This window comes from Lasiodiplodia theobromae (assembly GCF_012971845.1).
Source record: "Lasiodiplodia theobromae strain AM2As chromosome Unknown scaffold_49, whole genome shotgun sequence".
In the NCBI taxonomy this organism is placed as follows: domain Eukaryota; kingdom Fungi; phylum Ascomycota; class Dothideomycetes; order Botryosphaeriales; family Botryosphaeriaceae; genus Lasiodiplodia; species Lasiodiplodia theobromae.
Window position 1 is genome coordinate 44,320 of NW_023336529.1, and position 26,995 is coordinate 71,314.

General features: G+C 51.6%; 9 protein-coding genes across 9 annotated transcripts; 5 read left to right on the forward strand and 4 right to left on the reverse strand.

Moving 5' to 3' along the window:
- Positions 1 to 272: 272 nt before the first annotated feature.
- LTHEOB_11449 (uncharacterized protein) lies at positions 273 to 509 on the reverse strand (the record flags this gene model as incomplete). Its single annotated transcript, XM_035508206.1, has 1 exon — positions 273 to 509. The coding sequence occupies one exon, from the start codon at positions 507 to 509 to the stop codon at positions 273 to 275; it is 237 nt and encodes a 78-aa protein (XP_035366378.1).
- Positions 510 to 6,047: 5,538 nt separating this feature from the next.
- On the forward strand, positions 6,048 to 7,735 carry LTHEOB_11450 (Amidohydrolase 1; the record flags this gene model as incomplete). Its single annotated transcript, XM_035508208.1, has 2 exons — positions 6,048 to 6,650; positions 6,761 to 7,735. The coding sequence occupies 2 exons, from the start codon at positions 6,048 to 6,050 to the stop codon at positions 7,733 to 7,735; spliced, it is 1,578 nt and encodes a 525-aa protein (XP_035366379.1).
- Positions 7,736 to 11,542: 3,807 nt separating this feature from the next.
- LTHEOB_11451 (NACHT and TPR domain-containing protein) lies at positions 11,543 to 16,234 on the forward strand (the record flags this gene model as incomplete). Its single annotated transcript, XM_035508209.1, has 6 exons — positions 11,543 to 12,172; positions 12,219 to 12,648; positions 12,706 to 14,564; positions 14,846 to 15,270; positions 15,343 to 15,515; positions 15,804 to 16,234. The coding sequence occupies 6 exons, from the start codon at positions 11,543 to 11,545 to the stop codon at positions 16,232 to 16,234; spliced, it is 3,948 nt and encodes a 1,315-aa protein (XP_035366380.1).
- Positions 16,235 to 16,809: 575 nt separating this feature from the next.
- Positions 16,810 to 17,574, forward strand: LTHEOB_11452 (Acyl-n-acyltransferase; the record flags this gene model as incomplete). Its single annotated transcript, XM_035508210.1, has 1 exon — positions 16,810 to 17,574. One exon carries the CDS (start codon positions 16,810 to 16,812, stop codon positions 17,572 to 17,574), a length of 765 nt encoding a protein of 254 aa, XP_035366381.1.
- A 573-nt stretch (positions 17,575 to 18,147) lies between these two features.
- Positions 18,148 to 18,499, reverse strand: LTHEOB_11453 (Cytochrome P450; the record flags this gene model as incomplete). The annotated part of the gene is made up of 3 exons (XM_035508211.1): positions 18,148 to 18,198; positions 18,253 to 18,393; positions 18,446 to 18,499. The coding sequence occupies 3 exons, from the start codon at positions 18,497 to 18,499 to the stop codon at positions 18,148 to 18,150; spliced, it is 246 nt and encodes an 81-aa protein (XP_035366382.1).
- A 1,980-nt stretch (positions 18,500 to 20,479) lies between these two features.
- On the reverse strand, positions 20,480 to 20,827 carry LTHEOB_11454 (Cytochrome P450; the record flags this gene model as incomplete). Its single annotated transcript, XM_035508212.1, has 3 exons — positions 20,480 to 20,530; positions 20,585 to 20,725; positions 20,774 to 20,827. 3 exons carry the CDS (start codon positions 20,825 to 20,827, stop codon positions 20,480 to 20,482), a joined length of 246 nt encoding a protein of 81 aa, XP_035366383.1.
- Positions 20,828 to 21,518: 691 nt separating this feature from the next.
- Positions 21,519 to 21,934, forward strand: LTHEOB_11455 (Translocation protein sec63; the record flags this gene model as incomplete). Its single annotated transcript, XM_035508213.1, has 3 exons — positions 21,519 to 21,617; positions 21,669 to 21,761; positions 21,818 to 21,934. The coding sequence occupies 3 exons, from the start codon at positions 21,519 to 21,521 to the stop codon at positions 21,932 to 21,934; spliced, it is 309 nt and encodes a 102-aa protein (XP_035366384.1).
- Positions 21,935 to 21,978: 44 nt separating this feature from the next.
- On the reverse strand, positions 21,979 to 23,878 carry LTHEOB_11456 (uncharacterized protein; the record flags this gene model as incomplete). The annotated part of the gene is made up of 3 exons (XM_035508214.1): positions 21,979 to 22,389; positions 22,450 to 22,875; positions 22,934 to 23,878. The coding sequence occupies 3 exons, from the start codon at positions 23,876 to 23,878 to the stop codon at positions 21,979 to 21,981; spliced, it is 1,782 nt and encodes a 593-aa protein (XP_035366385.1).
- Positions 23,879 to 24,393: 515 nt separating this feature from the next.
- LTHEOB_11457 (Amidase) lies at positions 24,394 to 26,460 on the forward strand (the record flags this gene model as incomplete). Its single annotated transcript, XM_035508215.1, has 1 exon — positions 24,394 to 26,460. The coding sequence occupies one exon, from the start codon at positions 24,394 to 24,396 to the stop codon at positions 26,458 to 26,460; it is 2,067 nt and encodes a 688-aa protein (XP_035366386.1).
- Positions 26,461 to 26,995: the final 535 nt, after the last annotated feature.

Sequence of the window (26,995 nt, forward strand, 5' to 3'; positions counted from 1 at the left end):
GCGCGTGTATGGTACAGTGTGAATAGCATCTCTCTCAGCTGTCCCCTCGAGGCACAATCCATAAATTTAAACATCAGAACCGGTAAATCGAGTCTATCTAGATTTAGTTAATGATTTAAATGCTGCATTTTACACAGCCTTAGCAACATACCTTGAAAGTGCATCCCACTAGAGGTTACGGCAATTCTCCTCAGTCCATTCCATGAATCCTATCGCGGTGTCACGTCAGTTAAGTAGCCAAAACACGTCGTGACAGTTTAACCTACCTGCGCCTAAACAATGCAGCACTTGGGCTCTGCGGAGATAGTGGGGCAGTTTTCGACACCACGGTCGCCGGTGGAACAGTACTTGAGGTACGAAAACGTATAAGGAGAAGGGCAGACGCCGGCAGGGTAGCCGGGCTGCACATCGATGCACGCGTTAGGGTTGATGTTCTCCGGCATGGGAGCAGGAGCTGCCAAGGAGGCAATGGCGAAAAAGACAGTGGTAAGGACTGCGGAAGTCTTCATTTTTGTAGCGAGAGGCTGTAGTTGGAACGAGTGGGGTGCTGAGGTAAAAAGGCTGGGGGTCGATGAATGCCTTGTTGAGGGTCAGACTCCTTTAAATACATCCGTACTGCGATCAAAAGCGTGTGCGCTTCATTCCAAGGGCTCAAGCCAGCGTTTGTCAAAGCTCTAGCCAATAGGACATTACGTAGTACGAATGCTCTCGGAACCATGACTTATGTTGAATCGTGAAAGCTATGTCTTCATCACTAGTAAATGGATCCGTTCTTAAGAAACCTACGCTATACCCCGGGAGGCGACGCTCGTGCCACTGGGATGCGTGCGATGGTTGCCTTAACAAATTGTCGAAAAGAGTGTCACAGTCACACATCAATAGAAATTGCGAGAGTATCTCACAAATATTTGTACAATAGCACATTCGCTGTATTTTACTTATACACACAAATGATACATTAACTCAAACCTACAACCTTTTACTTCTACATTAAATGCTTATAGAGATCGTGCATGAGTCAGTTTCACACTCCATTCGTCACCTTCTCGTATTATTCTATGAGATGAAGCTTACTAGCCTACCTTCGGGGTTTTCGGAAAATTTACCATGACTAGATTCTGGGATGAAACGAGGCGACTGTATTACACGGGCTCACGTGAAGGCTTTTAGCAGCGACACGTAGCGTGATCCAAGTTCTTGGCCGGTCGGAATGCTACGCTGAGCTTCTGGCGGGGAGATTCCCACTGTATAAACTAAGGTGAAGGGGTGGTTGCATACATTCAAGTCTGTTGTAAGCTCGGAGCAATTTTTCTATTGAAAGCGAGTATTAGGTTCAAGAGTCACTTGTGTATGGTGCAAGCCACACCACTTACTTCAATAAAACCATTAGTATAGAATCGGAAACGGGCTCTATACTATATACCGCTAGATATGTATTACAGTTGCAGGCTTGGGAGTCGGGTTTTGACAGGAATGAATCTATGTTTGGCTACGATCTACTCATACCTCTCCATGCGTGTAGTAATCTACCTGTCGCTTACAGGTGAATGAACCTAAATTACGATCCGGCTAAAACATCAGTGGTACATCCAAGGCACAGATTGGCATTGCAGCTGGAGGCGAGCGTGAACTTTCTCTTCTTCTGCCCATGGCATGGACAACTGAATTTTCCGGACGTTAATACAGGATGAGCATATATCCATTCATTCCTGAATGATAGCCACTACTCTCAGACGTTGCTCATCGATGTAGGTAGTTGAAGCTGTCGTCCGGACAAGACTGTCGAATTAAAAATTCTACATATACAAAGATTACTGAGGGAGAGTTACTTGCTGTTCTACGGCTCTCTTATTCTTCGCGCTAGCCTTTGGCTACGATAGCTTCTCTGTAAGCGCCCTTCGCTCTCATGGGTGGGGCTGCTTCTGCAAGCTGATTCGGTGAAGAACACACTCCCGCGCTTAATTTTCGCTACCCCACTTCTCATGAGGCGCAGCATTTTCTCCATAAAGCAGCTTTCGTCGAACGATTGTATTCCATCCAAATTGACTTTCCTGCATCTGCAGACCAATTGTCCTAAAAATTCGGCCCCATTACTCTCACTTCTTCCAATTCGATATGGCTCTCGACCATGATGCTTCAGCTGCCAGCGAACCACCCAATTGTCAATACTGCAATATGATCAAGATCACGCTCACACCGGAAGATGATGACGAGAAGCCAATAACCCACGCCTCATTGTTTCACGATGAATGCGTCGATTGCCAACAGGACGTTTCTTCGAACAACGATCTTTGCCCGTTCTGCAAGCACCTACGGCCTCGGCACTTTTTCTGTTACTGGAAGGATGATAGATGCTCATATCTCTCCCTCGACATATCGCTTGAGGGCCAACAGTACCCTCCCTTAGTTGGATATGAGTCCAGTGAGAGCGCGGATGATCTTACGAGAGACTGCCGTCTGTGCCGTATGGTGCGGAATGACACCGTCATGCAGCAAAAATATCTAACATGGGTTACGGAGAAAGGAAGAAATATTCCAAAACCTGAGCTGTTCGAAATCTCGTGTGTCCTAAATGAATATTATAGCGGAGAGAGCTATTTGAGGATAATGCGTGACAGACCCCTCAAGCCTTGCGATCTGCATGCATACGCTCCCCAGGATGCACCGTCGATTCTCCCAAGGACAGTTTCATGGGACCGAATCACTGGTTGGCTGGATGACTGCGTGTCAACCCATCCGAAATGCGAGTCCTATTCAACGACCGCTCCCACTTACTTTCGGCTTATCGATATCCAAAGGAAGCGGCTCATCGTCGGCAACATGCGCTACCGCTTTGCGGCACTCAGCTATGTGTGGGGCCAAAATCCAAACCCTTCAAAGCTAAAGGCTGAGCTATCCAACATCGAGCGGCTGGGATACGACGGTGGAGTTGACACTTCCATGCTTCCAGCTACCATTGCAGATGCGATTGAGGTCTGCCGCCAACTTCACATCGACTATTTCTGGGTTGATAGGCTTTGCATTGTTCAAGACGACAACGAGAAAAAGCAGCAACAATATGACGAAATGGCCAGGATCTATGCCGCAGCTCATCTAGTCATCGTAGTCACGGAAGGCGATATGGATGCAGGAATCCCAGGCGTAAGCCCGAGGTTCCCTGGAGTCCAAAGGCAAGTTACAATAGATGGACTTGTTTTCATTAATAGGGTCCTCGAATTACACGGACTTAGCTACGAATCTGATTGGAACTTGCGCGCCTGGACATACCAAGAGTCCGTTTTTGCCAGACGAAAGCTTTACTTCACTCCAGTCCAGGCCGTCTTCATATGCGACAAGGAAACATATTATGAAGACCCCACCCAGGCAGACCACGGTCACGGTGGGGCTATGTACCGTGTCAACCGGGATGATGGCATGCGGAGCTTCGACATTTGGGCCGAACACGTCTTCAGCTACACAGGTCGTCTTCTCAGCCACTCTTCCGACATTTATAATGCATTCGCTGGAATACAGCATGCATTCATCGGAGAGAAGAATGCATTCTTTTGCGGCCTTCCAAGAGGAAACTTCAACGAGGCACTACTCTGGCGTCTCTGGAGAAGCGATGCGACAGAGAAGAGAGTGGATCGTGGCTATGTGCCATCACCCAGCTGGTCTTGGTCGTCCTGGGTAGGACCTGCACGATACACTCTGAGCGACTATTTCGTTGGTACATTGGTGGCCTGGGAGCATCAGAAAGGGTCTATATTTTGCCCCGTGCAAGACCATAAAGCTCTGGATCAGAGGCTACGTAAAGGAGCTGGTTATGAACCCACAGGTCCTTGGGAGAGTCCAGATGCAGAATCGCAGAGCACCATCTGCATGTTCCCGTCTACCAAAACTCGGCAGAGACTTTACAAGGTGAAAGATAGCAGCAATGCGTTGATTATACTTGCCATCGCCTGGAGTCACGGGTGCCTTGAGACCCCATGGCCATTTTCTGATTTCAAGGACTACACTTTCCTCGACCTAGTAACGGAGTTGGAACTTCATTGGGACAGCTATCAAGAGTTGGAACGAGAGGTTGTCCATGGCAGGCCTTGTGGTGTCTTCAGCGATCAACAAGAAAATTTCGATCTCTGGCCAGGGACGAAAGCTAAGTTAGGTCTGACTGAAAGCACGCTAAGGGGACGGGTCCAGTCTTCTTTCTTTCACTTCAAGTGCAATGACGACTGGGACATGAATGTATTCATTTTGGACGCAGACGGAAAACCTGCTGGTTCTTTATATATCAGTCTAGATGCGGCAACAGCACTGAACTTGCTTTCATCTGAACATCCAAAGGAAGAGCTTATAGCACTTTCACTTGGCTGCTTCCCGGTTCCATACTCCGTGGGAGGGGACTACCTCGAACACTACATTCAAAATGAGGATATGTGGGAAAAGGTATTGCAGTTTCTGCGCGACTCATTCGAAGATAATGAGCCATCCCTGGAAGAGGTGGCACAGGTCTGCGCCGGGCTTGGTCCAGACGGACTTGATTTTTCATTTGTTGATGCGGACGGTAGTGCAATGGCGTCTATTCCGGTCGTCTACGTTATGCTGATTCGATGGAACGGGCCTGTTGCACATCGGGTTTGCGTTGGTTGGATGCTGCTCACCAGGTGGCTAAAATCAAACCCACAGTTTAAAACCGTATATTTAGATTGATGGTTCTTTTATTTGCTTTCTTTTGTTTTACAATGTTTCTGGGTTTTGTTTTGGGCAGCATTGAAATTTATCTGACGCACTAATCCTCGCTTTGCCTTTCGGGCGGCACAAGGCAGAAGTGGCTCGGAAATCTAAGAATATGTTGAAAAGTTGCAATTCCATGGTGCCGTGCTCTTTGTACGCCTGACATGGAGAGTATGTAAGCTCCGCCCTTTCGGTTAGCTTCTAAAGATGGCATGGAAGAAAAATGATTCTGCCCTCAAAACCGGACGTTCTTCCCCAACTCTCCATCCTGTGCAAGAATGACAATAAATTCCGGCGGAGAATCGTCGCTTGACTAATTGAAGTGCGGAAGTAGTACCTCCAAAGAGGTTGCGTGGGGTTTGGTGCCACTTGGCGCCAAGTTCCTGTACTTACGCTTCGAGAACGAGGTTGGCATTACATCTCAACCTCTTCCTGTTTCTCCGCGGAGTTCTTTGAATATTCTATACAGTTCCCTCTTGCAGCCGATTGCTAGCGTAGATTTGTTTTTTGCTCATGTCATGGGTATTTGAAGCTATCGTCCGGACGGGAATGTCGAATTTTTAATTCCACATACACATCCGGATGATAGCTTCAGCTACCCACATATGTTATTTTTCTAAGGCAGAGCTGGGGCACAGTTACACTATGTTCCAAAGCTCTGCTATTCTTCGCGCTAGCCATCGGCTGCGAGAGGGGGCTGTAGTGGGTACCAAGTAGATGGTGCGACGGAGGCTCTGATGCAACGCCTTGGCGGCAGTGGTGAGAAAGTATACAGGAGTTCTCCCCGGTGCCAAGCCGGCCCACGGTCGAACGTTGCCGGCCATTGGTCATGTCATCCTTTTCAATCGAGTAATTATATTTAAGCTACTAAGTCATCCAGTCTTAGTCTCCAGATCCGGAGCGGGTCGGAGCTTGTTTATGCAGAAGATCAACGCAATGTGTGCCCGGTGCCAAGGCGGACCACGGTGAAGGATGGCCAGCTGTTCGTCAGGTTCCCCATCGCCAAGCCGCCTAAGCTCATCAGATCTGGGGTTTCTATCGAGTAATACAGCTCCACCGCAATTAACATCGCAGTGCTACTTCGTAGCTGGTAGCTTCGGAGTCCGCGGCGCGGATGGCCATCGGCGCCGACCCTTTTTGGTTTCATCTGTGCATTTTGTTTGCATACAGAGTCAGTTTGCAGCGCAATGGCTGATTTAAACCGAAGCCATCTCTCATTTGTGTTCGATATGTTTAAAATATTCTTTGGTTTTGCCTACAGATTGGGGCCTCAACAGTCTTGTGTTTGATTTGCTACAACTCGAACCAGCCATCAGCAATACAGCGCTGTGATCATGGTTGGTACCTATCGCTATGGCCTGGCTCTCTTCAGCGCCCTGAGCCTCTGCCCTCGATCTTCTGTTGGACTTCCTCCAAGCCCGCACACATATTCGTATCACAATGGCACTTCTGAAGGCTCCGCCCTGACCGTCCTTGCCTCATCTCGCGCCGTCGTCGGAGGCCACCTGACTGAGGCAACGCTGGTGGTAAACACAACCACGGGCAAGATCACATCGGTTTTCGATTCCGTTCTCTCTGCCTCGGACTTCCCACCCGGCACTTTGTTCCTCGATCATTCGCCAAAGCTTCTCCTTCCGGGCTTGGTGGATACGCATGTGCATCTCAATGAGCCTGGTCGAACAGAATGGGAGGGATTCTACACCGGTACTCGTGCTGCGGCGTCTGGCGGTGTTACCACTCTCATCGACATGCCATTGAATGCCCTTCCGCCCACGACCACCGTTGAGAATCTCGAAATCAAGACTCAAGCTGCCCAGGGTAAGTGCTGGGTGGACGTCGGTTTCCATGGAGGTATCATCCCTGGCAACGAGAACGACCTGGTGCCTTTGGTCGAGGCTGGGGTCAGAGGCTTCAAGGGATTCCTCATAGACAGCGGGGTAAGTTAAACGCTCTCTTCCTCAGCACGTCGGCCTTCCCCTATTGATGACATCTACTACCATCAACTACACGAACCCCCAAACCGAGCCCACTGACCACCACCCCCCAGATCGACGAATTCCCCGCCATCAACGCCACCGACATCGAAAAGGCCCTCCTCGCCCTCGCCGACGCCCCCACAACCGTCATGTTCCACGCCGAAATGGTTCCGCCCAACATCACGCTCGCCGGCTCCTCCGACGGCGTCCCCATCCCCGGCCCACGCACGAACTACCAATCCTACCTCTCCACGCGACCCCCCACACTCGAGACCTATGCCATCAACCAGATCCTCTCCCTCGCACACGTCGCGCCGGACCTCGACCTGCACATCGTGCACCTCTCCGCGCAAGAAGGCATCCCGCTGCTGCAAGAGGCCCGCAAGCGCGGCGTGCGCATCACGGCCGAGACGTGCTTCCACTACCTCAGCCTGGCGGCCGAGCAGGTCGGCGAGGGCGACACGCGGTACAAGTGCTCGCCGCCGACGCGCGAGCAGGCGAACCAGGACGGGCTGTGGGCCGAGCTGCTGCGGGGCCGCAGGGACGGCGTGATTCAGCAGGTCGTGTCGGACCATTCGCCGTGTACGCCGGATCTGAAGCTGTTGCCGGAGAGACATCCGGTCGAGCCGCATAGTGTGGAAGGTCAGGCGGGGGATTTTTACTCGGCTTGGGGCGGTATTAGTGGGTTGGGGCTGGGGCTGAGTGTGCTGTGGACGGAGGGGGAGAAGAGGGGGTTGGGGATTCAGGATGTGGTGAGGTTGGCGTCGACGAACACGGCGGAGATGGTGGGCTTGGACGGGAGGAAGGGTGACCTGGGGGTGGGGTATGATGCGGATGTTGTTGTGTTTGATGATGAGGCGTCGTTTGTTGTCGGGCCCAGCACCATGCAGTTCCGCCATAAAGTGTCGCCGTACGAGACTAGGAAGTTGAAGGGCGTTGTCGAGGAGACTTGGCTTAGGGGACAGAAGGTCTATGCAAGAGGCCAGGGGCTTGTGCCGGATGCCCCATCGGGAAAGCTTCTGTTGGAGCCGAGGAAGCTGAAGTAATCTATCAGTATATAAATAGTTTCTAGCTGTAAATTGAAAAGACCCGGACTTTAAACAGAGCTCAGAGAAAGTGATACTGGATATATACTAGAGTTCATATGGAAAACCCCTTCTACTTCCATCATAGCTACGAAGACATGATACGCCCACTACAAAACCTGGTACTGCGTCTCTCGGAACCGAAAGTTCATTGCAGCTTCTGTTTACGCAACGGTGCCTTGACGTACAAAGAGCTCAAAAATAAAAATAAGAACTACCGTAAGGGAAATTATGCCCATCGTACAATTAAGACGCTCGTCATACTAGGATAAAGTTTTAATTGAGAACGAACTCTTCTGCTTCCGATTCTTTCCAGCGCACGGCCTCTCCATGCATGATTCGATTAATAAAACAGTCACCAATAATGGTGGTTGTGCCATTTTTATGCTGTCGTATGATTATCGACACATTGCACTCATGGAAAATCGCAATGCGATCCCCCTTCTCGCATTAAGTCGGAGCAAGTCCGATCTCACCATTGTCCGTTACAGTGACCTTCCTTCCAATGCCACTATTGAGGTAATAAATCCAATCTCATTCTTTCAGCTTTGCTAAGCTCTATTCCGGTGTGTGGACTGGGTGCCAACCTCCTGCTTCGGAGTTGGTTAGTTCCTTCAGGAGGTCAGGAGTGGCCCAACGGCTCAGTGGCGGAATTGCTTTAGCGAGCTCACTGACAAAGCGTTCCATGTATGGAATAATTGGTTTTTTGTCTCTATCCGGCGGTATGTCGAAGTCTTTGTCGAATACTTGGTCAACCAAATCAACGATTCTCCCTCGGACGACAGGTTGTTCTTTTCGGGAAACGATAGCATTTCTGGGATTCGAGAGTATGTGCTTTCTTCCCTGGGAGGCGTCCCATGCTCTCTTGTCAAACAAAATGCCCACGAGGGAAATGCTTTCAGGATATTGATGGGCAGTGGTAGTCCAGGCTGGCACCCCGGAAGGAAGCCCGTCCGTATTGGAAAGCGAAAGCTGGCTGTTTCTTACAAGAGAGAGAAACTCTAGACAGCCCGTCTCATCTGCGATGCACTTGGTAAAATTGGTGAAGATTTCCGCATGCTTAGCGGTGTATCTTGGTGTGGAGTTGACGGGTTTCCAAAGGCCCAAAGGCCCAAAGGCCCAAGAGGGGAAATAGTTTATCGATGGGTTCTGTCGTTTCAAACCGTCCGCAAGGTTTGCGAAGCAGGCGCATCATGTCAATGTGTCCAAGAAACTTCTGTTAAACAAAAAAATCCACTCATATATCGTTAAGCAGGCTGAAGTTTCCCCGCCCGCCGGACATCGAAGTCATATCCTCCAGATTATGCTCTGTGAAGACCATGGAACTAAAAATGAATGAAACTGATTTCGATCAGAGGTACTCTTGGACTATCCAACCACGAGTAAACAAGGGCGTTCGAGCAACGCGCAAATAGCGTCGCGATAGGCGTTATTCGAAAACCTCAATTGAAGATCGGTAATGACTTTCCTCCGCTGGTCACTTTGCATAGCCCAATCTTCGTTGTTAACACAGTCAATGACTTTGAGCCCATCGATCCACGCCCCGGCTTTGGCAGTATGCTCATCCTCTGGGCCGAGCCAAATCATGGTAGCCACCGAGGACTTTAAGATATCGCCCATAATAGCGATTTGTTCTGCACGTTCCTCGAAGTTCTCTTGATTGATGCAGAGCTGATCTATCCAGAGGAGTCCAGGGGTTGACCTGGAGAAAAGATGTGGTAGCGCATCTACAAGGCTTTGTGTGAGGCTGATTGATTGATTGATTCATACTCCGTCCCAGCCGGCTCCATGGCCTGTGCTATGCGGGCTAGTCTCGTTGAGGGAGCGACCCGCGTCCTCCTGAAGCGAAAGTGTGTGTGCGCCTTCGCTTATCCTCGGGGCGTCCCCGCCGTGCCAGCTGCGGGGCCCGAGTGTTCGCTTAGGCGCTTATATAAGGGAAAGTATCTAATGAGTGGATGCCGTTTTTCTTACGCGTTGGCCACGCGCCACGATCCCGTTTGTAACCTGCCCCTGTGGCGGCTTCAGAGGGGGTTCTTCATTCCTCCATCTTCACGTCTTCCAGTTTCACCTCATCCTCCTCTTCTGAGTCCTCTTCCTCTTCTTCTTCTTCTTCTTCTTCTTCTTCTTCTTCTTCCTCTTCCTCCTCCTCGTCTTCGTCCTCATCTTCGCCGTACGCGTGTTCTCCCACTGGCACTTGGTTGTCATATGCCCTTCTAAATTGGTGTTCTGGTTCGAAGTCGTACAGTGTCCAGTGTGGTTTGCCGTGCTTTCTAAGGCATTCGTTGGTCAAAAAAGAGAATAAGCTTTGTGTGAGGCTGAGGTACTGTTGCCAAGGACAACATGGAGCTTTCCCATGCAAACATCAGGCCCCAAGTGTAGAATATCGTCTCGAATGTAGGCGCTTCGTCCAGTGAGGCATGCACTATCGTAGCGATAGATGGACGCCCGCACCCGACTTTGCCAAGCTGCTTCTGGAGGGCATCATCCCGAAAGAAGCTAGGACATATGTCCAGCAAGAGGATGTGCCTGGTGCTTTCGAGCGGCTTGTATTAGAACGGTTAGAGTTGCTGCATTGCGCGATTGTTGAGGGCTTGGTGGAAGAATGGCTGAGCCGCTTATGGTGGGGTTATGTACGGCCACACCAATGAGGGGGACGGAGTACTTATCCGTCATGCACGTGCTCGCTCGCGCCGGTCTCTTGCAGCCTAAGCAGCGTCACATCAAACACGTGGACTAGGAAAAATCAGTGTACGGCTAGATCATATACGCTCCATCGTTGACCTATGTTTTGCTCGTAAAATTGGAGGGTGGGGCCTTACGCCGCATTCTCCGTCGGGAAAGATACTGGGCGGTGGTGGCCAGAGAAAAACGCCATGTGATTTCGATTTTCTCAGCCTTGTGTTTCTGCGAGCAGATCTTTTTCAATTGCGGAAACATTTGCATTTTGCGAACGTTCTGGCCAAGACGTCGGAACCCGGCAGGGAGGAGCAGGAGAAGAATATAGCAGAGCTGTTCGGGCAGCCCGTGGCGTGTCGCGCGCGAGAGATAAGCGCCTTCTGGCTGTACGATTTGAGGGCGGGCGTTGTTACGAGAGGCAAAGGGTGGAGCGGTATAAGAAGAAAGGGGTGTCACAACAAGATATCACTAGTCAAAATCCCTGTCGAGTGCATCCGTTTATCTTGGCTGTACATTCATCTAGGCGGAGGCTCCAGCGGCCTCCTCTTTGAGGCAATATTTAAAAAGGGCTCACCTCGGGAGCCTTCATTGAATGATCTGGGAGTCAGAACATTGAATCTGGCCATGGAATTGCATCAACGCAGCGCTTTCCATTATGTATTGCTTCTTTCAGCCGTGCTTTCAGCTGAGGTGGAGCCGCTGGAACACCAGCATGAAGAGATCGGAACAGGCTGCATGCCAAGGAGTTGGGGGCGAACAATCACTTCCATTTACAGAAATGACTGGCGAACACCAAACCAATTGAGAAACATGCAGCCAGCTACACTTTTCCTGTGGCGACCTGTGACCCGCACCTCGGCTACATAAGCCATTCGGTTGCAGGAAAAAGCAATTAATGCTGAGATTTGGAATGGTAACGCGTGTTTCGTTCTGGTTTGTCGACAGATTTTTCTTCGTTTTCCACTGTGTGCATATGGAATCCACGGGGGAAAATGTGAGCCCATATAAGGCTGCCACACGTCCCAGATCCAATCCATCATGTTGAATATGGCAACCTCAAGGTTTCCGCTCCTGCGTCGCATTCAAAGGCGTATGCACATCCGAACCTTTTCTCGAAAGAAAGAGAAGCCCGCGCGAGAAAATGAGGGAAATCCTTCCTCTTCCAGCCCACCGACCGTACCTCCAGCACCTCTGAGCCCCGTTCCTCCATCCTCCAATAAACCGAGTGCAAACCAAGATAGCGACGTTCTGAACAGCACTGCCCTCGGCTCTGGCGTTCGTCAAGGCTCCGGAAATGCTGCTCATAGTAACGCTTCACCGGCATCGAACTTGACTTCGAGTCCTCCACAAAACCCAGATACCGCTCAAACCCCTCCAAAGGCAGACACAGCTGTAGACCGAGAGCCTGTTTCTGTAGAAGAGGAGAATCTGGGGCAGGAAGCTGATGCCTCAAGCCGAGAAGCCCCGTTCACCTCTGAAGACGATGAAGGTGGACTTTGGACGGATGCTCTCAATGCCTACTTGGACAACGGTGGCGACTGGCCCAAGGTAAAAGAGTTCCTGGTAAAGATTGGCCCCGACTCTAAGAATGCCACCATCATGATTTCTTCCCAACGATTCGATGAACATCGCTCCAAACACGAGGAGATCTGGGGCATTCTCAGCAAGACCATGGGCGTTACTAGGACCATCGTCAAAGTTTTTGGTGATCCAATCAAAGATGTAAGTTATTATGCACTCCACTCAGTATACTGCTAATGAGGAATAGGTATTCTCTCCGGCAAGCATCATTTTTAGCATTGTCAACGTCTTCTTCGACGCTTGCGAAAGGGTCTCAAGTGCCTACGAAATTGTACAGGAGCTTTTCGATGAGCTTGGCCATTTTTTGAACCGCCTGCAGCATTACAAGTCAGACCTGACATCCTCTCTGCGAGGAACTGTGGTGAAAATTCTACGGATCTTGTTTGAGGTCATTGGGTTTACCACGTCGGCTACACTCAATGGTCAGATGGACCGCTTGAAACGGTTCCTCAAGAATATTCCGAGTGAGGATATAACTTGGAAAGACAAAAAGGCGGAACTCGATCGATTGACAGATTGGGAGCTTAAGCAGCTTGTTGCAGAGTCCCACCAGGATGGGAAACAAACTCTGAAGAATACAAATTCTATCCTTGACTCTATTCGAAAGGCAGAAGGAAGTGAGTACTATCCACATCCTCTTGGATAACTGCGATGATGTAGCTAATTCCATCAAGGCTTCGTGGATGCAGATCGCGATGAGAAGCTCAAGCCTTCATCGACTTGCAGGTTGAAGTTCTCACAGGAAATCATAAAAAGTCTAGTCCCCCGCACGGGAAAATGGGTCCACGAGAAGCCTCCCTTCCAAGCCTGGAAAACCGGCAAACATCCGATCTTACTTATAAGTGGCCCTGCAGGTGTAGGCAAAACATATCTCTGTGGAAGAATCATCAAAGAGCTATCGACAACATCAAGCGGGAACGACCATATCCTTGTGACGTCGTACTTGGGAGGCCAGAAGCTAGACTTCAAAGAGGTGCTCCGTACATGGGCCTTTGACCTCACGCTTAAGAACAAGTCTTACCGTCAGCACGTCAATAAAATTATCGAGCAGGAGGATGACCTCTCAAAATCACGCTCCATCGAAGATCTTTGGGAAAAGCTATTCATCGAATTTCTGCCCAAAACTACGAAAGAGGAGCGAAGGAACCACACCCACATGTACCTTGTACTGGACGGTTTGGAAGCTACCAGTGCCTCTCTGAAGGAAATCGACACCTTTTTGACGCTGATGAGCAATCTTCAACACAACCCCCGGAACAACTGCAATCACAAAGACACGCCCTCAGAGACGGGGTTCCATTTTCATGTATTGATCTCAGCTCGTCTCGATCGCATCGATCCGGAAAGCTATACCAGCTTGAACCATTTCCCAGTGAAAAAAGATGACTTCAGAGACGACATCCGACAGTACATCAAAACAAAACTGGAGGCCAATACGCTTTTGGACAAAACGAAGCGCGAAGAGTACATCAAAGAATTGAATAAAAAGGCAGACACCTTTGCATACGCCATTGGAATGGATAAATGGATTAGAACTGCGAAAACGCCTGATGAAATCTCTCAACAGATGGAAAATCGACCAACGGATAGCGATGGAATGATTCATCTCACTTTGAATCAAGTCGAAAACGAAACAAACGAGGTGTGCGATGCTTTGAATACATTGCTTACATGGATCATATATTCGCGCACCGATGTCACCCTGGGAGACCTGGATGTGATTTTCAAGATCAAAAGCCGTTATGGACGAGGGATATCCAATTTGAAAAATATGGTCAAATCCCACCCTTCGCTGTTCGGAATAACAACAAGGACGCCCCAAACACCGATGATTTCCAACTCCACCAAAATCAAGGAGGCAGACGAGGCAAAAGAAGAGACGACTGCCACATATGCAGAGATCGTTTCGGAAAATCTCAAATTAGAACGGAAGAGAGTTGCCCGTTTGAACGACACATTAGTTTCCATTGCTCAACCCGCAATTGAGGAGTTTTTCAACACGAAAGGAAAAGGGAACCGAAAAGTTGGCGTGGACCCTCAAAGCGCTAATTTGGACCTTGCTCGCTTCTGCATGTCTTTTTTCTGCAACGAAAAGATATATAAATCGTGGAGATCAAGTAAGATTGCGGAATATGCCGAGAACTACTTCCACTACCATGTTAGGGATATCGACCTGAACCGAACATCCGACCATGATAAAGCGGAAATCTCGGCTCTCATCATCAAAATGTTCTTCGATCAAGACGTTTTGAGGAGATGGACTACTGGATCAGAGGCCATTCACATCTCCAGCGAGTTTCTCGATCCTGGGAATTTCACAGTTGTGATGCTGAGATGGTTGAGGACCACCTCCCTGGACGGATCCTCTATAGAGCCACTATCACAATGGTTGATGGATGTGAAGGAGTCCTCCACACCTACAATCCCTCTTCTGAGACCAATGGCCGAGCTATTCGCCTCGCGATGGCTCAATGAACTGTCGAAACCTGTCTCTCCCTACGAATTCGCCTTCCTAAAAAGCTATGTGGATATGGTAAGCACTTCCAATAGTAAAAACATCAAAAGAGAAAGTAATTTGACTCCATTCAGCTTCCGCCGAAAGCTCATTCTGCAAAGGTTGAGCCTCCATCAAATCAACATGAAACGCGAATGGCCGGTAGCTTCTTCGAGGAAAGAGATGCTACTCCAAACGATAACACCACTGTTATGAAAAGTCACCCAGAAAGTTGTTCGGAGGAGATTAACCGGATTGCATGCCATTTCCGGCTTGAACAAGACTTAACGTGGCACCTTCGCGTAGCTCAAACACTCAAGTTGAAGAACGACTTGCAGATATGCGAAGACAAGCTGATGGAGGTCTTGCAATCGTCCCCGGAGTGTAGCACTGCGAACTACGAACTAGCTGAAGTCCATCTTCGAAAGGACAACAAGTCAGCTGCGCGGGAGTGCTATCTCAAAAGCTATCATGGATTCGACGCTACCGATGATATCTCAAATCAAGTTTTAGCTGCTTTGAAAATCCTTGGCTTGCACGGGAACCGCGATGAAGCCCTGGACATATTGGAAAACGTCTGGGAGAAAGCAACTTCAATTCAGTTGACGGAAGAGGAATTACATTATGCTTACGTCAAATCACTTTTCAATGAGTTGAAGAAGAGGTCGGAGTTTGGAAAGATTTGTCAATATTTCAACAGACTCGCCACGGACACGACGCCAACCGGGGAATCAAGGCTGACCAGGTACTGTTTGAAGGAAACATCTCCTCCACTCATTGCGGTTCTCTTCCCGATACATAACGTACACAAATTCAGATCTCAGTCAGTTCAGATTATTGAGATTTTGGAAGAATGTTTGAAGGAGGCACGGCTGACTGGCCACATCCTGATCCCAATCCTCCAGGACTATCTCGCGCGGTATCTGTTCCAAACTACGTCTGAGGATGAAAGAGCCTTCGAGTTATGGACAGAAGTTCTGCAACATCCAAGTACGTCGTACAGTGAATTATCTCATCGCTGTAATGCCAACGCTACGAGGTATCTTTCATCCAGGGCCTTCACGAAAGCATTGATTGCGAAAACTCTACATCAAGGGAAAACCGCTGAGAGTCATCTTGAGGAGCTTCGAAGCCTTTATTTCAGAGGAAGTGATCCAACACAAAGCATGTGGTGGTCTGCTCACTGCACATCCCTAATGCGCTCGGCCCTGCTTCTGATGACGAACTCGGTCAAGGAGGCTCACCAAAACTTTCGACGAGATGTTAAGCTCGCGATAGATATTTTGGAGGATTGGGACGAATCTAACGACGTTAGCGGCTTCCTCATGCTGGTTGAAGTCTTCATAACGACCGGAGTTGATGACGAGGATGCAAACTCAGCAATGTCCCTCTTTCTGCAGTACCTTTTTTACGACGGCACCTGGAAGATTCCTTCCACACCTTGGATTCAATGTGATGGATGTGGAGAAGACTTTACCTGGGGATTCTTCCAAGTTTGTCGGTACTGTAAAGCGGACTTCTGTGACAAATGCCTTCAGTCGATGAAGGATGAAGAGCTTGGATTTCGATTATGTCATCCACTCCACGAGTTCTTCAAGCCGTGGGGGCCCAGTCCAGCTGAACGTCAGAAAGGATATGTTGAGGTGGATGGAAAAGAGGTCGAGTTTGTGGAGTGGGTTGACGGGCTGAAGAAAAAGTGGGAAGTCTGAGATTAGTAGTAGGCTGTGCATCATTTGCAGGCCAGAAGAAACTGGAGTCTATAATATCATCCATAGTTGGTTCCCTCGGTGGGAGTCATGGTAGGTAGTCGGGCCGTTCCTGAAGACGATCTACCTAATTAATACCCGCCCCAACCATCTTCATCCGCAGAGATTGCAAAGCTAAGGCAGTCGAAGTCGCGTTCGAGGAGTCCTTATAATAATGCCAAAGTCTCGCTCCAGGTGTGTCATCGTAGATGCATTATTTCTTAACTCGAGGGCGTCGTGGTTCGTTGATGCGGTGGTGGGATAGGTTGACTTAGTTGCCCCCAAACACTAAGTATGTACTAGCGCCTTCGCCTACCCTTGCATCGCCTCCGGCTCACGCCCTTCCGTGTACATACCGCCGCTCTCGGTCTGCTCCTTACAAATCTGTAAGCCCTGCTTCTACCTTCAACTGCCTCTGCTCGATAGCTATTTGCATTGAGATTTATCAAAACTTTCATTCGCAATAACCATACCACATTACCTCTACATCGAAAGGTACATACACCGTTATCGACCATAGGACCAGGTCCGCTGCAATCATGTCTCAATCTATATCTTTCCTTCCGCCTCCCAGATCGTTGGCTACGTCGTACGACCGTACTAAGCTGGCTGCCAACCAACCAGCTCGCGAAATCCCTAGAACATTCAAGGACGCCATGACCATTCGCGAGCGTGTCTACGTCGAGGAGCAAAAAGTGCCTCTCGAAAACGAATTCGACGACGACGATCCACGCAGCTTTCACTGGGTCGTATATGTCTCCCACGGCGCCTCGCCTGGATCCGAGGGTACCCCTGCTACCGGTTCCAAGTCCGCGCCGCCCCAAAGCGAGCACCGCCAGAGCGACCCGACCGCCAACCGCGTCGCCGTTGGCACCATTCGCCTTGTCCCACCACCCCATCCGCCGCATCCTGCGTCCGCCGACGCGCACAAGCCTGGCAGCTCTCCACCCACCGAGAATACGCATGCCATTGGACCGTACATCAAGCTCGGTCGTCTGGCCGTGCTCCCAGCGTACCGCAAGCTGAAGCTAGCTGCGCTGCTGGTGCGCACAGCGCTGGACTGGGCTGCCCAGAATGGCTACCAGGTCTTAAGTCCGCCACGCGTCAAAGAGATCGGGCTGGTCGACGTTGAGAGCCCCGCAGCTGATCTTGAGTCTTGGGATGGTCTGGCTCTCGTGCATGCCCAGAGTTGGCTTGAAGGGTTCTGGGGCAAATTTGGGTTTGTTAAAGACGAGGAGATGGGAGAATGGGATGAGGAAGGCATTGTTCATTGTGGCATGTGGTTGAAGTTGAAGCTGCATTGATGACAATGGGAACCTGCTCTGGAACGGCACGCTAGATCTTGACTCACAAATGGGGAGTTTGCTCGGGGTGCAGTCGTAGCAAGGGAGGCTGTGGGACAGGACGAGGAGTGTGAAGGAAGTGCTTTGGAACCGTGAAGGTGTGGTAGAAGGTTGAATCTAATGTGGGCTCCCAACACTGCTGATCCAGTTCCCAACGGGCTCTCTCTTCACGACAGTAGACTTCTTGCACAACACATTTCAGAGTCGGGAAACATGGTCGCTCTTGACATGGTGGAGATTAATTCTAGGGCAGGAAGCTCGGTATGTCATATTCTCAGACGACAAACTAGCTTTAACTCACAATATTGTTAAAAAGGTCCTAGCCATATTATTCATTCCGCTCAATCTATCATACGATGCGCCCTTGGAGAAAAGGCCTCATAGATGATCTCGCGAGAGTATTCACACGTCTATCCCTTTCGTGCTCAAGTATCCATTAATTCGGCAAGATACATTCGACATAGATCATTCTACGAACAGAGACACCATTCCGACACATGTATTCTTTTGAAACCGTCTTCTCCAACCCGTCAATCAAGGGCACGCAATGCCGATCTTCTTGCTCACTGAACAGCAGTCCGCGTCCTGATTTCGTGTCAGCAATCAAAGGTGATGCGAGACGGATTTCAGCCAACTTACGCATTGCTCGGGGGTGACGTTGTTCCTATCGCACATCTGCGCCTTGTATTTGTTCGAATCACACTTGGAGCGGTTGAACACAGAGTGCTGCCGGTAGCAGGCAAACACATCCTTCCAGCAGCAGTCTTGCTCAGGCGAACACTACCATATATCAGCAAACACGATCCTGCGGACGATGATGTCAAGGACTTACAGCCATGCCAGTGGCAGCGAGGGAAAAGATCAGAGCGAGGGAGATGAGCTTCATTGTGTTCAAGATTCGTGTAGGCACAGGTGCGTCTTCCTCCAGCTTACCAGCTCCTTTGTTTATATATCTCTGGGAGATGCAATAGCTCTTTCTTCGGCAGTTTCTCGTGAAGTGGTCATTCTCATGCATGACTAGTTTGGGCCGAGTCACGGCAGCCAGACGCCACATGAAACGCCGTTACTCCTTCTGTTAGTACCAGAGTCATTCTCAATCGCATGAGCGGAAAATCGCTTTCCGAGGGAACTGCTCACTCGGGGAGTGATAGTGAGGCTCTTCCGGAAGCAAGCCAGTGCATGATTCATGAAGGACCCACAACACGATCACTCGGAAAAACTACTCGTAACTCGGGTAGAACCTTCCATAACCAACTTGTGGCGAGCCACTCTTTCTTCAGTGGACCAGAATATGTTTGTGGTCTTGTGTGAAGTACTGGTTTGATTTACTTTGCTTCACCAACTACTTGGTTTGTCAACCATCGCGTTTTCTACTCTGCACCCGTTGTCTTCTCCATACTTGCCTTTTCTTTTTCTCATTAGCTTCATTTAGATCTTCTTCCATTCAGTATCTGTCGAAACAAGGCTTGTGAGAATACAGTGACTGACTCGGCATGGAACTGACTTTAGCGAGAGGGCGGCATATCACCCAGTCTGATGGCCCGCAACGCCTTGCCTCACCACACCCGCAAGGCAATTCGCAGCTGGTGTGCTGTCAGGTGGATCGATTCTACACCGTAGTCAATGACCCCTTATTCTCACTCCCACTCTCCGTCTTCCTTTCTCGGTGACGTAGGTCAGTGCTTTTGGCGTTGGTGTTATCGATGCGGAGCTTCCCCACTTTTATACCGCCGATCCCATTACTTGCGCCGGCATTGATGCAGCCCTTCCCGAGATCAATAAGCTTACTTGTGAGCGTGTGAAGTATGCCTTGCGAAGTACTGAGTCAATCACATCTCCACACATGATTAAAATGCGGTAGAGCGGCTTCTCTCAGTCGAGAACGCGAAACCGATCTCGTGTCTCTCCAGCGGCTCCGCCGTGTAGACGCTATAATGACTCAGTCGTGGGCGGACGCCGCCGGCCTGCGCATGATCCCACGTGGCAACACTATTGGCTTTCACCTGCATGTTCTTGGCAGACGGATTGTGATTTTGAGCACACAATTTTTGGGACTCACTCACTGCTCAATTTGCAGACATCAGCTCTTTGTTGACGCTTGCAATCAGAAAAATAGAATAATAGAATGACCTGCGTCCATGGAACTCTTTGTACTATTTTTACAATGCTTAACAAACCGCTGGACCCGCAGTTGACAAGTCACCGCCACATGACCGGAAGCGTTAGTCATTGACGGTTCGTTGAAACAGCGGGAGATGAGCAACGTACAGTACCTGCCCGTTGCTTGGGACGCCTTAGCTATGCAAAAGAGTACATGATTTGTGGGTATGAGGTGGAGACAAGCGGCTCAAGCTCCTCGCCACGAAGCTTGGCGCTTCTCTTACACCAGCACCGTATTGGCTACTCAGCCGAAATGGCCCGAATGGCGAACCGTGCCTTCGGATTCGTAAACTCTATCTCTCGTGACGATGACCACCATGGTGCCAAAAGAAATGATTCTCCGCAGTTATCCTCGCGAGCAAAACCATCCGAGTTACGTAGGTAGCTGAAGCTACCATCCGGGTATGGATGTATGTACATTTAATAATTCTCAATCTACGCCCAGATGATAGCTTCGTCTATCTCCGTAACAAGCTTAGGTGCTGATAGTAATTAGTTTCGATGGCTCAGATCATTCGGCACCTACCGTGACGATTATCGATTCGGATCACCGGCCCATCCCGCATTCCCGATCTGGACACTCCGCAACTCCGCATCACAGGGACAAAGCTTGTAGTGGATGATTCAAGTCTTGATTCATGTTGTGCCTAGACTATGTATTGCCGCCCACCTTCCTCCTCCGCATTACTGTGCTTGTGGGTCTTTCTTACGGGCAAGCAATTCCAATCTTCTTGCTGATGGAACAGCAATCCGCGTCCTGTCATTGGTTTAGCAGACAATAACCCTAAGATTATTGGGGCTTGCAACTTACACAGTCAACAAGGTAGACACCGTGGTTGTAGCAGAGGTCGTCCTCGTAGCTGGCCTTCTCGCATCTGGACGAAGTGGTGATGCCGTGCTGGCGGTAACAAGCCTCCTTGGTGCTCCAGCAGCAGTCTTGCTCCGACGAGCACTTCTAAACGTTAGTAGATAGCTAAGGATACTGAGGTGGGTAGCTTACAGCAAGACCCATGGCTGCCATGGAGAGCATGATCAGAGCCGAAACGAACTTCATTTTGTCTTGGAGTGGAGGATTTTGCTATTGTAGAAACTGTCTTTGAATGTGGTGGCTGCAGGTGCGCTCGCGAGGACCTTAAGAAGTACACTGCTGGCTGGGACACATTCATGACAGCAAACCTGACTAGAGGCCCAGAACCCCATGGAATAATGCTCACCGACTTAGCCGAACGTGTAAGGTGTTCAGGCTGGGATACGAGCCAGTCAGATGCTGCTTGACTCGGTACCTGCCCAACACCCATCTCGTATCCCTTTCCCCACAAAACACCACGGACATTTCGGCACCCCGGCCAAGAGAGTTTCCACCACTCCGTTTCAAACACCAGGGAAGCCGAACCCATCCGCTGGCGCCACAATGGGTCCACTGGAGCCACAATCAGGGCAACTGAAGCACAATAGGAAGTCTTGCGCGAGGACACTGTCATTGCCATGATGATCCCTTCCCTGTATTGTTGTGAACTATTGATATCCAATTTCAGTAGTCATGAGGCGGAACGGAAGTCTTGGATCCAGAACGAGACCCCGACATAGGACACGGTCATCTTTGGCTCAAGAACCTGTCCAGTGCATGTGGCTGGATTACAGTAGCTGGCATAAATAGACCCCGGAAGCTACCATTTCAAAGCCATCAACCACCGTCTCCATCTCCAACTCAACACCTCTTCATCCTTTATCAAACATCACACAAAATGAAGGTTGCCTCCGTCATTCTCGCTGTTCTCTTCGCTGTCGGCAGCAATGCCTGCGCCCTGTACCAGGATTGCAAGTGCCACGACAAGACGACTGGTGTAAGTTACACGCGCATTGTCCCACGATCTGGCAACGACTGACGTTTGCAGCAACAAAACGATGCCGCCACCAAGGCTGCCTGCAACTACTACCGTGAGACACAGTCTGACGCCTACACCTACTCCGACGAGCCGCACCACCAGGTATGTATCTCTCCTGCGTCAAAATTCCAGGGTTTCGATGCTGATCCCTTCACCAGTGCTCTTCCAACGCCGTCGGTGATGGTCTGATCGACAACTGCAAGTGGGATGATGCGTGCAAGGCTGCCGGTGGTCCCAACATGTACCAGTACTGCTGGAACAAGTTCCCCTGGTAAACGACGGCTGCTCAAGCTGTATTCGAGCATATGTAATGTAGTATTTAAATAAGAAGAGCGGACATATTCATTCGAGCCAAAGTCTTGCTGCAATCCCAATGGACCTCTGGTTCACGTGTCCGGTAGTCCCAGCAGTTTAGCATGATTGTCAGCGCTGCTGGGCAGTTCCCGATCGTACCCTCGGGCTTCTGCAACACGTCTGCGACGCTTTCTTCGAAGAAGGGCTGCTGGTGCGGCTCTGCCACACAACCGGCAATACAGATCGGCCAGACGATTTGCCGGACAGAGACGACCCCGGATGCTCTTTGGATTTGTTGCATCACTCGAGCAACGACTCTTCGCCGTTTCGATGGTTGAGGGTGCAGCACATCGACGCCGATTGTGTACAGCTGGACCAATGCAGCGCTGGCGAACACCAGCGTGACGGCCTTGTCTTCAGCTCTCTCCGAGGAAACCTGAGACGAAATACAATCTTGTCAGACCAATTCCACCAACAAAACACGATGCCAACTGACCTCTTTTGTAAGCTGTAAAGCTTCGATCCCGTTCTCCAGTTCGTCTTCAATCCATTGCGCCTTTGTAGTAAACTCCTCAACACGGAAGGTCCCTGAGGTAAGACTCTCCATTTTCCACTCCTGCAGCGTGGCCAAGTCTCCAATGGCCTTCATAGCCCAATTCTGACAGCCCATGATCTGGGCGAGGTCGATGTCATGACTACTCGACAACCAATGATCGTAAGGGAGTTGTGGCTTTTGGCACGTAGCAATACAGGACAGGATATCCATCCAAAGCAAAACAGGGGCATGGAAGGCGAGAGCAGCGTCTACGCCGTGTGACCTCTGGGACGGATTGGCTGTGAGGCGAGAGGGGTCGATGGTTTTGAGGATAGAAACTGTTGATTGTAGATGGGGCTGCCAGTTCTCCGTTCCTCCCGTGAAGACCTTCCGTTACATCATCAGCACGGCCAATAGCAGATGGATCTGTGGACACCATGCTCACCTCAAAGCTAACCAGCGCCGCCCCACACGCCACAATCTCCGCACACAATTCATCCCCACTCGGCAGCCCGTCCATCGTAGCAGCCCCAATGAAATCCTGCAGCTCCCTCAAAGTGCTATTATGGTACTCAAACGGCACATCCTCCTCCCCCTCCCCACCAACCGACACCAACCGCTGATGCAGCGCCGCCAAGCTAAGCGACGCCCGATACAACGGACCGTTCTTACTCAGCAACCACAGCAGCCACCCGCGGCTCTTCGTCCGGGCCGAATGGTACGGATACTGCATCGGGAAAACGTGGTCGAGGTAATACATCAGCAGCTCCGCCTCGTCGTACGGCAGCGCTCCGCGGGAGAACGCTGTGGCAGCAGCAGTCCGATGGCTGAGCGGCCAGTGCGAATGCGAATGCTCGCCGTGCGCCGACGACGGAAGGGAATGATACGGCGTCTCCGCCCTCCCAAGATCCGGCGTCGCGCTTTCGCTTCCTCGCTCTACCCGGCCTGGGCGCTGCTGCTGCTCGCTACCACAACTGCTCGCCGTATCGGGGCTCCCTTCAACCACCGCAGCCGGCGACGCGATAGCCAGCGGCGACGACGACAACAGCGGTCCATCCCCCCTTCTCACAACAACAGACCCGTCCGACCCAGAACTAGTAGGAAGCGGCGACTGACTTCTCGTTTTCTGAGCCGCCTGCTGCTGCTGGCTCCGCGCCAGGGCGTATAGCTGCAGCTTCCGGGAGCGCGTATGGATCTTGACGGCGGACTTGATGCGCTGGTGCACTTCTTGTTCCCTGCGCCCGCCGTCCATCCAGTCCGGCTTTTGCGGGCCGTAGCCGTGGCACTTGATGTGGCGGCTGGTGCAGGCGGCGCAGGCGGGCGCGGCCTTGTCGCAGCTGACGCGGCGTAGGCGGCAGGTCCAGCAGCCGGTGGCTTTGGTGCTGCGCATGATGGGTGGTAGGAAGTGCTACGGTGATTGGTTGAGTTGAACTTGTTCACGATTGGCCGTGAGGAGCCGACTGCGGAGAAGGTGGTGCGTGCGGCATCAGCAAAACAAGGTGCTGACAGGAACGGGAAGAAGGGTCCAACGCAGCGTGGATCTGGGGATGCAGGGACGGATGAAGCCGATTGGAGGAGGGTCTCAGGAGGCCGAAAAGGGTAGATCAAAATGGCACGAGGACAGGTGCGGTCGTCGGAGGGTTTTTAGGTCGCGGCTCGAAATTCCCGCCGAAGAAGCTTTACGCGTCGAACTGCCATTAACGGTTACGGCCCGAAAGCGCCTCGAGCTTCCTACCGAACACACCATCGCTACGAACTTCGAGTTTGTAGCTTCCTAGTACTTGTAGAGAAAAAATAGATATATAATGTAGAAATGGATGGTGTGCAGAAATCTTTACTCTCGCCAACTGTTTCTACAGTCTTTCTATCTCTTTCAGTCCGCTTACAATTTGTCCTGCAGTCACCATGGCTACTACTTCATCCATTGACATCACGAATGCTAGCATTAGCCAATTACAAGATGCCTTGAGCACCGGAGCAACAACAAGCGTTGAGCTTGTTGCACGTTTCCTCCACCGCATCGGGAAATACGACTTTCGAGGACCCTCTCTGAACTCCATCTGTGTCCTGAACCCAGACGTATTCAAAGAAGCCCAGAACTCAGATGATTACCGCGCATCAGGCCATCCTCCGCGATCACTGGAGGGCATTCCATTTACTCTCAAGGACAGCTTCTCAGTCAAGGGGCTAACCGTGGCGGCTGCATCACCCGCCTTCATTGACTTGGTAGCGTCATCCGATGCAGCAGTCGTCGAGTCACTTCGCGCGGCCGGCGCCATCCTCATCGGCAAAACCAACATGCCCCCCATGGCCGATGGAGGAAGCCAACGAGGCGCCTACGGAAGGTCGACCAGCCCCTACAACCCGGAGTACCTTCCCACCAGCTTTGCCTCCGGCTCCTCCTACGGCTCCGGCGTAGCGACCTCTTGCAGCTTCGCCCCGATCGGCCTCGGCGGCGAGACAGTTTCCTCAGGGCGCGCCCCGGCTTCACACAACGCGCTAGTCGGCTACTCGCCGTCCCGAGGCGTCATCCCGGCCCGCGGCCAGTGGCCCCTGTACCCGACCTGCGACGTCGTCGTCCCGCACGCCAAGTCGATGGAAGACCTCTTCGCCATCCTCAACGCCATCGTCAACGACGACCCCGAGCCCTCATCCGCCGGCGACTTCTGGCGGTCCCAACACCACGTCCCCATCCCGCCCAGCTCCTCCGTGCGGCCTGCGGACTACCTCACCCTCGCCGACCCCACCGCCCTGCGCGGCAAGCGCATCGCCGTGCCAAAATGCTACATCGGGCAACCAACCACCACCGGCAACACCGCGACCATCTCCCCCGCCACCCTCACCCTCTGGCACCGCGCCGCCGCCGACCTCGCCTCGCTCGGCGCCACCCTCATCTACGTCGACGCCTTCCCCCTCGCCGACAACTACGCCCGCCAACTCTTCCCCGGCCAAGCCGCCAACGTGCCCGGCGTTCCCGCGTCCTGGATCGACGTCGAGCGCTGCGAGCTGATCGCCGTCGCGTGGGACGACTTCCTGCGGCGCAACGCCGACCCCAACATCCCCAGCCTCGCCGCCGTGGATCACACGCGCATCAACCCCGGCTTCGCGCCCATGGACGACCCGTCCGCCTTCACCGAGACGCAGAACCACGTCCGGTACGCGGAGATGGTGGAGTTTGTGCGGACGCGGCGGCCGGACAGCGTGTACGACCTGCCCGGCTGCGCCGACGCGCTGCGGGCGCTGGAGGCGGCAAGGAAACGCGATTTGGAAGACTGGATGGACGCGCACGGCTTCGATGTGCTGGCTTTCCCGACGAACGGCGACGTGGGGCGCGCGGAGGCGGAGGAAGATGCCGAGGCGATGCGGGACGCGCTGCGGGAGGGCGTGAAGTATTCGAATGGCGGTCGTGCGTTGAAGCATCTCGGTGTGCCGGCGGTGACGGTGCCGATGGGCGTGCTGGCGGATAAGCAGATGCCGGTGGGGATAACGTTTGCGGGGAGGGCGTATGGGGATAACGAGTTGTTGCGGTGTGCGTATGCGTATGAGAGGGCGACGGGGAGGAGGGGGACGGGGTCGCCGCCGCTGGCGCCGGGGTTGGAGACGGATGTTGTTGTGCTGGGGGGCGCCGGGGTTGTGGGGTCGGAGAAGCCGAGGGTTGTGGTTGAGTGGAGTGATGTGACGAAGAGGTCGGATGAGGGGGGCGAGATTCGCAATGTGTCGCTTGGTGGCACGGTGCGGTGTGAAGGCTCTTCGGTGGCGATTGAGAGCATGAAGGCGTTTGTGAATGGAGAGGAGTCGGCAGCGGTCACGCTGAAGGGGGAGAGCTGGGAGTGGAATGCCCAGCTGAAGCGACCGCATGTTCGCGACAAGTATCCGACGCCTGGGAAAATTCCGAGGGATCAGTTCATGATTGTCTTCCTCGCCAGAGCTTCCAACGGCAGATCGACCGGGATTCTGTTGCTTGAAGATTAGGTTAGTCCCTCGCATTCGGTTCAGGTGGGGTAAAGATGCTTGAAATTTGACGTAATTTACACACAGTCGGCATCTGATAATTAGTGCACTATATAAAGTGTCATGTATCCTCCATCGAAAGCGGTTAGAAGCCTTGCCACTAATATTAGACACGATACATTAGTTGAAAAGGCCAACAGTTCGCCAAGAACGTATAGAAGGCAAGGTATCCCCGCCAGTTTGAGCTGTCCGGACATGGTACAGCCCCGTTCTGCATCTGATAGCTAGCGTGACATTGTTTTCACTGGGGTTGGGACGTATCAGACCACTAGAGCGACCTCAAAGTCCCTTGTGGTGATTTTCGCATTCGCTATCGGATGTAGAAGGGTGCTGTATGCATTGATTATGTAGGCACCTTGCATGGACTGATGGTGCCTAAATTCGATTTCGAGAGGTATCAAGACGGTGAGGCCCTGCCCTAAGATGGTGCAATACCCGAGTCATTGGTCGAATCGTCACCCTTGCACCAACATTGAGGGCCCGCTAAACCCAGATA